General features: G+C 39.2%; 1 protein-coding gene across 1 annotated transcript in view; it reads right to left on the bottom strand.

Annotated features, from left to right (window-relative positions):
• Positions 1–10,287, bottom strand: part of GAB1 (GRB2-associated binding protein 1) — a 63,437-nt gene that overhangs the window by 30,833 nt on the left and 22,317 nt on the right. The window contains exon 6 of the mRNA XM_010132025.1: positions 743–956. Coding sequence (XP_010130327.1) covers positions 743–956 — 214 coding nt within the window. The remainder of the gene's footprint in view (positions 1–742; positions 957–10,287) is intronic.

Genomic DNA, 10,287 nt, shown 5'->3' with positions numbered 1-10,287 from the left:
CTAAAATGTCCTATTGCACACTCCTCTGGAGAACTGACTGTTTGATTACACTTTACTCATTAGGAAAAAAGGCTTATTTTAGCGTAGTTTTTAATAACTGTTATTTGGGAAAAGTTAAAATTCAGGATACAGAAATTGAGTGGTTTAAGTCTCCGGCACTCTTAGTTGTTATAAAATAATTATCTTTTACTCTTGCATGAGAGTCTGAACTGTGTTAGTAATAGTCAGCAAATACTGTTCAAGGCTTACTATATTCAGTGATGTAGTAACCGGGCAGGTAATAATAAATATTAATATGTTCTACTGAATCCTTTCTGTGAAAGCTTTAACTGGCAAAACTGTGGCACCAAATACCGAAAGGGGGAAAGACTAAACTTCTCCAGCTTTTTCTAGTCCTAGACTGGTCTAAACACACCAGATTGGGGCTATGAAAAGGGTACTTCTCTGCTGTGCCACGCTACAACGAAATGTTTGGATCTTTGCATTTATCTGATACTTCCTACTGGCAATTGCTGTCCACGCTTCTGAAGAATGCAATGTGGGCCTAGCACTGATCAAACAACTTGGTCTTGCTGCAAGAAGTTCAAGCATAGAAAGAAAAGGAGCAAAAAAGTTACAGGCAGCTTCCCCCCGCATACTATGTGCATCCAGATGGTCAATGACTTGGCAATAAAAAGTGCTTTTAGCACAAACTTTCTTGGCCTGTAATACAAATAAGCGTTATTAAAAAGAAGTCACTTACCTCATAGGTTCGGGTTTTTTACTTTGACAGTTTATTAGCAGTAGGTAGTCTTGAGGATCTTCTTGACCAGAGGAAGACTCCAGCGGGGGGATGTTAATAAGCTGATAAGGAGGAGGTAGGGAAGATTCTGCTTGCATGGAAGGCGGTGAAGTGTTGATGGGCAAGGGTAACTCAGCAGATGGTTGTAAAGAATTGACCGGGGGCTTCACAGCATCTGCAAGCACAGAAGCAATGCATTGTTTTTACGACGATGTGACAGTCTTACAGTACTACGAAAAAATTTATTAACAGAGGATGAGACGAGTCAAGAATTTTAATTAAAAATTGTAAAATCAATGCCCTTAAGAACATCTGGATATTAACATTTGTTCACAGTATTTATATTTACATATAAATCTTTATAATCTCTTTGTATTTTCTCGAACTGTAATCAATTTCTTAAGTACACCTTGGAAACAGAGGTTATGCCTTATTTAATGACTTATTTAACCTGTTTTCTGGCCACAGAAATAACAAAGAAGCTGACAGCTGCAGTAAGACAGCTAAGAACACAAATTTGCTGTTTTAATCCAGAGCAAAGGCCCATAGGCAATTACTTGGCTACGGTAACTTGAGTCAGCACCTGCACGCATTCATCCCTTTTTGACCAACATCACTTCAACATTTGACATTAGTTGCCAGTCCAGAACTGGCCTCTCTCAATATCTGAAAACCAGTAGAAAAAACGCTGCTTTTGCAATAGAAGATCCCTTACAACTCTAAAAATAACACAGAGGTTCAATACATACCCATATTCCCTCATTACGTACCCCAACTTTGTATTTTTGTGCAATAAATGAAGTAGTTGTGGTTTGTTGTTGTGTTCGTTGTTGGGTTTTTTTTAGGAAGGGGAAAGAGGAGGTGAGGGCTTTTTTTTAAATAACCTTGTCTTTATAACCCTCATCCGCTTCCTAGTCAATGTATATTCTAGAGTAGCTTCTTTTTTTCTTCCAAATATACGTATCCTATTAAATTATCTGGGAGACTGGAAAATATTGACGCTGTCCAACATTTAGCAATCATTAAACTTTTTCATTGTTTTAATGATACATCGACTAAGAATAACATAATTAAGCAAATTGTTCCTCAATTATCACGGCTCTCTTGTACTTGCAACTCATTGTACATTCCAGTTTGCACATCCCAAGAATGGACGCTGATTATTAGCATTGTTTAAACGAATGTATTATTATCCAATGCAGACTGCTCCTAGTAGGCTCAGCTATGCACTACAAAGTAACTTCATCCAGCTCCTGCTTCTCAGCACTCTCCTGGGAAGAGCCTGATGAGCAGACCAGAACATAGTCCTCTGTTTCCAGCTCTGCGTGCACTAGGTACAAGTGATTTAGATGTGGAAATAAGAACAGCAGTACTTCCTTTGAACTTCCATGGCACTTACTCAGTCTCAGAAATTAAAACCCACCACACCCATGTGGGTGGAAAAAGTCTAGGTGTATGAAAATTCCTCAACTCAACCTACTTGAAAAGGTAGGATAAACTAAAAAAGTTTTTAGAAAAGGTTGTGCCTGCCTTATCCATCAAACTAGTTAGCAGAACAAACCCAGACTGTAACCAGGGATCACACACACACACAAAACGGTTTCTTCACTACATGCCAAAATATTACAATATGAACAATTTTCTATTATTTAGGAATTTCAAGAGCTTGAAGGAGTCTATTTGAGGTACCTACCGGTATTTCTTCATTCCCCTAATATTGAGGTTCAATAACAAGAACAGAGAGGTGCCTGAATAGATCTACCAGACATATATTTCTTGCTCCTGGAAAAGGGGTAGTGGGAGAAAGGACAGGTAGCTCTCTGTCCTGTTCCCTCCAAAACTAAGGAATGCAAGTAAATTTATGCACTCCTAAGAACAGAGAAGAAAGGTTTCCTGCCAGATACACTATCATTCCTTGGTTGCACTTATAGACAAGATCCTCAACAGCTGCAGTGAACCACAATCCCCACCCATGTTCCTTGTCCCTGACTACACACGACCTTCATGTCATTAGATCTGCTTGGTGCCAAGTTCACATAAGGGGAAAAAAGACAACAAACAGGATGTCCCTGCAGCTTCCAGGGAAGATGGGTGTGTCAAATACAGACCACAGGTAGTCAGGAGAGCTCAACAGGTATATAGTGAGATGCCTACGTGAGGCTGATGGATTTCAACAAACCAGGCACTAGCATTCCCATGGAGAGTAACAAGACTCAAGAGTAATTTTCCAGGGAAAAACACAATCAAGAAACTTGCAAGAAGACCAAGTTTGGAGAAGGAAAGGGGTACTTTCTTGGGGGAGTAAGAAAAAATTGTGTGTGAGAGAGAAAGAAAAAGAAGTTAAAGGCTGGCTTTATCCTCTAATTGGTGAAAGGCAGCAAGGCGGTGAAGACTATTAGGCTAAGTATACCGGCTCAGATCTGTAGTCTCTGTAGGCTGTGATGCCATCTCCAACGGTGGTCTGTCACAGACAGGCTGAGCAGGAGCAGCAGGGCAAGCCTGCCATGCTGCCCCCAGCTTCTGGGGCTCTACAGCTTCAAGGCACTCCAGGGCAGTAGCTGCTTCCACAGCCTCTGACAAACTTTTCTTTGAATTTGTCCTAAATGTTTTGAGTACATTCACATTTTTTACCTCTGCTGAGGCATTAAGCTCTACCTTGTTTTGTGTGCTGTGAAAATACACTTCCTTTTATTTTAAATCTGCTGCCTGATATTTTCATCTGATAACCTTCAGCTCCCATCTTCAGAGAAACAGTGAACAATCATCTCATATTCATAATACCCATTCCCAACTTTACACAACTTTTTCACAGCTTTCACAATTTTTATGCAATTGGGGCTGTTTAATTTTTCTTGGTACAGAAGCCATCTCATTGTAGATCTGGTTTTCCTTCACCGTCACCTTTCCTAGCTCTACTAATTCCTTCCTGAGAAGGGAAACTATTGTATGAAATGTTAAAAAAAAGTGAGACGCTTACTGATTTACAAATATATATCAATAATTCATTCTGTTCCTATCCTAACCCTTTGCCTTTTGACTGTTTTGAACTACTAAAGGTGACAATGTCCAACTGTTCAGAAGTTCATGATGTCTTCTCTGAGCAAGGATTTGGAGCTCAGTAATGTCAATGGATCATTAGGGATCTTTCCTTGTAATGAGCTGCCTTATTTATTTTGACACAGATAACACCTGACAAAATCCTCGAGTCCTCCTATAGATCTCTTGTGGAGGGGGTTGTGTGGACAGAGCACTAAACTATTAAAATCACAACTTTCTGATCTGAAATTCATCCTCGCGCACACATTTTGTATGTGTTAAATAGCGTGGGCTAATGCATGATTTAAAGAGCAAATGAACTTGGTAAAAGCACCTCACCGCTGGGCTACTTCTTATTTGCTTTACACATTCAAGCTATTTCAAATTTGACTATGAAGAAAACTGTAATGTTACTGACTTTCAGCACTGAGCGAATGAATGCTGTTTGCCTATCTGTACCCTCTCAAATATGCTCTTTAGCCATGTAATTCAGAAGCTGATGCGAAGGAAAGAGTTTCTCCCAGCAGCCTATTATTACTTCAAAGAGCACCATCATCACCTTGCTCCGCTTTGGACTAGGAGATTTCTAGCGAAGGGGTCATCTGCACACCAAAGAGCATTTTAAGTAGTTTGGTTGTTCCCAGAGCTCAGACGCTTGGACTGCTTTGAAATAACTGGGAGCTGGAAAAACATCGAGAATATTTAACACACAAATGAGCATAACAAGAATCCTGTTTTGTTTTTATAATTCCTGCACTCGGTACAGCTACAACAAGCAGCTTTTTCGAAACAGGGCAAGTGTTTTAACTTTTTTCAGTTGTTTCATTCAGAGCAGTTATAGGCATCATCTTTGCTAGAATTTATAGTTTTTTCCCCTCACAACCATTTTTGTATTTACTTCACTAATAAAACAATCATTAAATTTGTGGTAAAAAGAACATTCTCTGAACAAGAATAATAAAAGACTCCCCCTCTTCCTTCTTCACTACATAAAGCTTCTTTATTCCATGTGTTCCTGTATCTGTGCTTTATGAACCACCTAGGAGATTTGAATCAGTGTGGGAGTTTGCATTTAGGGTTGGTTTTGTATTTTGTTTGTTTTTTTTTTAATGAGAGCAAAAATTAGACTATTTTCTGCATTATTATATATAGTCTTTTAATGTTTTAATTATGTAAATACTTCAAATGTTCTCATCACACAGAAGCCTCATTACAGCAAGCATTTCTTTAAATGTCAAAATTGCAATCAAAGTAAGAAAAGGCATTCTTTGCAGACTGTAGGTAGAAAGACTAAAATAGAAAGGGGATTTTCCCATTGTAACAGTGAATCAGCAAACAATCACGTGATTCTCCTATTCTTCTGTTTCATTCAATCCATTTACTATGACGCAGATGTTGTCATTAAAACAACCAATTGCCACCAAAATATTACAGTAATAACCCAGATAAAAAATTTACAGATGCAGTGGGAGCCATAATAATTAACTCTTCAGTCAAAACTTTCAACTATGCAAATTTGAAGTATTTCTGACACCAGAGACATTTTCTACGAAGTGTAAAGTGGATTGCAGGAATACCTACACTAATTGTCTGATTTCCAGGAACTTAGAGATTGTTAGCATGTAAAAGGCTTGTTTTTTTTTTTTTTTTTTTTTCTCCCAAATTAAGTCTGCTAAGTCATTATCTGTGCTGCTTAATGTAACGAGGTGCATCCTGAAATACACTGCTGGAGTTTCTTCTGGTGTCAGCTTCTACACGTTCAAGTGAAAGATGCTGGAATCTAAAGGGCCATTCCTGCACATGTGCATGCACGGAGCACAAGCACGGCTGTGCTGACAGGCACAGACAAACACACGCCAGCTCTATTCACACAGTTGACTCAAGAGATGTGAGCCAGATCCAGCGCAAAAGATGTGTGGACACATTAGTCTAGGTTTGATTTTCAACAGCTTACAATCAAGAGGAAATCTATGCAGTGAGCTCAATTCGGAACCCTTCTGCTATACCCAAAGAAAAATCCTTTTAAATACTTTAATAAGAAGTTCCTGTACATTTCCCAAGTTTGAGATTTTATTAAACTAAAAAAACAAAGTATTTCTCTTCTGAAGATGAACATGATACTCTGTTTAAAGAGCACCGATGAGGAATTCAGCAGTTGCTCGTTGTATATTACACTCAGGACAAACCTGCCTCTTGCATCCAAACCAGAAACACGACCAACTGTCCCAAATTGCTATTGCTTGCTGAAGTTTACAGCTTTCAGAGCTCACATCTAAAAGTTAGTACTTCCTACATGCAGTTCCTATGTAATTTTATGCTGCACTTTCGGTTACCCATTTAAAATTTGAAAATACCAAAAGCATTTCCACTGAGAATTTCTTCCCCCTCTCCACAATTTACTTTTGAAAAGTATTTATTCAAAAGGGAGAAAAAGAGAAACATCTGCAGCCTATTCTCTCCATCTTCAGATGGTACACCGGCTGGGTGACACAGGAAAAATAATCAAGGAGTCCTGTTATAGACTAACTTCTGCAGGTACCTGTGAGGAGAAACAGTGCAGCCCACCATATTAAAACATTTGGGGTTTTTTCTCCTCACTAAAAAGGCCCAGACCTCTCCTTGGCAGAGCAGGCTGCTCTAGCATCATGGTGAAACTACCCAGCTGGGGCTGCCGCACGCTGTCTGGAACCATTGTCATTTCCGTGCTTCAAAGGGGTTTTTGGTGCTCCACATACTGCCTCACAGCACCTCATGTTTTGAACTAGTGATCTGTGGAACAGTTTTCCAACCCACTCTTGGAATCCCCTTCTCTTAGCAACTCATCAGGTGATATTAATGCCAGAAAAGGCATCCAGCAGGAAATAGAGAAAATTAAGTTAATTACCTAGGCATATTAGATTCAGTTTATTTTTTCCTCAAGGAAGAGTAGAATCGCCTTCCATATGAAATTTTGTCACACACAGCTGGCAGCTTAATAACCCCAGACACTCGACTTCACTCCTAATAGGAAATTGTATCTTTTTAATAAATGTATTTTTCCTCACAGACTTGTTAGGGAAGACCTACTGTAACAGATTTGGTGCTCTAATCATGATCATCTCACTCAGCCATCCATCCTTTAACCACAACATCTGAAATCATAAAATGAAGATGTCTTCCTCTTTCCTTTGGATAACGGGTAATGCATATCTCATCTTTGCCTCCCTTTACTCGGTTCTTTAACCACTAGCTATGACCTCTACCAAACCTGCTATGCCGAATCTCACAACCCTCTCTGGTCCCACTTCTAATTTTATTATTCCTCTGCAATTTTGTCACGTGAAATCTTGCAACTCTGACAGACCCCTTCACAGTCTGTCATCACCTCCCTCTCAGCAATTCCATCCTCAAAAAAATCATGTTTGTACATTTCTATGGCCATTACCTCCATCCTGACTTCCTTAAAGCAAGCCACCAGAAAAGCCTCTACAAGAAAAATGCTCTTAGGCCACGATTTCCTCTAAACCTACTGCCTCGCTTTTTAGACAACAGAACCCACAAGCCTTATCTGGAGGGTCTCTCTCCTAATGCTTAGCTCAGTCCTCTCATGTTGTTCTTTACTGCACTCCAGGTCACCAGCCACTCATCCTCCTGGCACATTATCTTTGAGTTGACTTTCTTTCTCGTTAATCATATCTAAGAGATACAAAAAAAATCAACCCATCATTAAGCACATCATGTCTATGGTGCAACTTTGTTACAAAGACCTTTTTTAAGCTTATTACTTTGTCATTGCACTTCTCTCCATGCTCCTCTATAGCCTCCCTTCCTTCATCTAAAAGCTCATGCTGCTTCTCCTCACTTTTGAGCCCTTTCACGACCAAAGACTCTAATATTCATCATATGTTATTGAGAAGGTGATTTTGATTTGCCAAGTGTGCCAGCCTCTACCACCCACTTGCTGAAGCTGTCAAAGGAGAACATTTTTTTTTATTTCTCATGCAGAAAAGGCAACCTAAACACCTCACATGGCTACTATTTATCAAAGATCCCCTGAAAATGTCTTTTCAAAAAATCCCAGAGTTCAACAACAATGCAACAGCTGAAGCACCAAAACTGCTTACTTATCACAATAGTAAAAAACACCTTATTTGCTTTCACTTCTTCCATGCTTCTGCTCCTATGTCGGAATCTTACTGCCAAGAGTAAGTTCTTAGTAGCAGAGCCTGTTTTACGTTCCATGCTTGTGCTACAGGCTGTGCAGTGGTGTCCTGATCGGATATGAAGATCTCCAACACGGCATAGCAGCATGATGCCTGGCCATGCAGCACTCGAGAGAACACAAGGAGTCGGGATTGGAAGGTGCAGTTACCTTCATCCTGCCAGTCACTGATACTGCACCCAAGCTACGGTCAGCCTGCAGCACACGTACTATCAGAACACAACTTTTAAGAAAAAAGGGTTGTCTGAAAATATTTATACTGTTCAAAATGCAGCAGGCATGAGAAGCATGTACCACATAACAGCTGCCTGAACCGAAACACTGCAAACTTTGAAAGCGTTGTGTGTGAAGCAAGCTGTAGCTCTTTCAAAGGATGATTCTTACGATGACAAAAGCTTTCTTTAACCACATGTAATTATTTGCGTAAATATAATTGTAGATTTCAACATCTTGTTCTTTTCTTTCTTCTTCTGCTTTACTTTGCTGTTTCTCCTGGTTTACTTTGTTATTGCTATCTTTATTCAAACGAATACATGCAAGTAACATGTTTGCATACAGTAAGATTATTTCCTCCTCCCCTGCTCTGCCAAGCACGCAATTCACTAAATTACAGAAGCATGGGGCTGGATCACGTATAAAACATTCATCATAGATGTCTACTGAATCCTAGGGAAGGGCTTTCACAGCTTGTACTTTAATACCCTTAGAAGGTTTTCCTTTATCGTTACATCGGTACAAAGAGAAACAAATTACTTCTCTCTTCAGAACAACTGATCCATGTCTTGCTTATCACAGCATTTTAATATTGAGTCAGCTTGTCTCTCAGTATTTTCTTCTTCAGAAAAATAAATCCATCAACTTTTCTCCTCATCAATCCCTTTTAAAAATCCATTTACTCTATTTCTACCATTCTTTAAATATTTTCCTCATCCTTCTGGAAGCTCAGGCCACAGTATTTCGGCTGCGGTCTCTACAGCACCAGCCACAGAACAGACATTTCCCATGTCCATTTAGTCTCTCCATCCCAGAACATCTCTTACTGGAGTTCAAAGCACACAAAACACTGGTAACACATTTTTGCTTATAGTCATGTTTTATCTTCTAAATGAGCTATTGTATTATGACCTTACAGAGAAAATATGAATGTAAAAGTGCAGTATGAAATGCAGTGGTAAATCTAAAACCCATGCTCACGTGTAGCTCCCCTCACCCTTGCACGTGTTTTAAAAAGAAAGATGCTGCAGGAAAAACCCATTTTACAGCTACCATTTGCAAACAAGAAGCATTAGCTGAAGAAAACCTAAAAAGTACCCACAAATTTCTTGACAAAAGTAGGATTGTTTGGCTCCTTAAAAAAAGTTTCCTTCATCTTTCCATCTTGCTGAAAGCTTAGAAGGTCTAAATCACTGTAGACTCTTCCTTAAAAGGAAGCCCCTATAAAAAGCCATATAACGTGATTGTAATGTAATCGTTACAGAATACACTATACTATGATGCGACCAGAAAGCTGGAGACTCAATGGCTTGTAAATATGACTAAAGAATATAAACTTATACACTCGTGTAAATACAAATGTAACATTGCAGACCTCCGGAATGAGAGGATTTCACATGCATAAATCAATTTCTAGGTAGGTAGTCACAACAAAGCGTTAAATTACTGCAAATACTTGTTTTTAAGAAAAAGAATAGAAGAAAATAGAAACTTTGCATGACCAGAATCTCTGAGTCTTCACTAAGCCTGGAAGGAGCAACACGGAGCTAGTCTGAAATGATCTGTATTTTTTTGGTCTTTCCACAGTTACGATTAATTCTTTCTCCCTCATTCTTCCCAACACCAAAACAAATCCAATATTAGTCTTCCAATAGCACTAACCATCACCACCTCAATTTCTTTCTTTGTAAATCGAAGGAGGCAATTGGACTGGGCTTCCAAACAAACAGCAGCAGGACCAATAGGTAAGTGGTTCTCCCAGTCTTTGATCAAGCAGAGGGTGTCAATGCCAGCCCTCTTATAACAAGACCTTTAACCAGCCTGGCAAACTATCCAGCTTCAAAGCAAACTATCTTCCACTTCCGTAGACTAAAGGGAAGGTTGGTTACACCCCATACAATCTCCTTTGATTTAGTACACTACCATGTTAGTGTTTAGTATACTAAAACAACAGTGCTTTTTTGTTGTCTGCAGTGACTTTCACCTATTCTTCAACTTCTCAAAATAAACCGTAGGTTATCACAGACTTTATAAAGTATCTTCAGGACTTGCTCTT

This window comes from Buceros rhinoceros, unplaced genomic scaffold (assembly GCF_000710305.1).
Source record: "Buceros rhinoceros silvestris isolate BGI_N320 unplaced genomic scaffold, ASM71030v1 scaffold13642, whole genome shotgun sequence".
NCBI classification, from domain to species: domain Eukaryota; kingdom Metazoa; phylum Chordata; class Aves; order Bucerotiformes; family Bucerotidae; genus Buceros; species Buceros rhinoceros.
The sequence above is the reverse complement of the archived record's forward strand: the minus strand, read 5'-3'. Positions and strand labels throughout refer to the sequence as shown.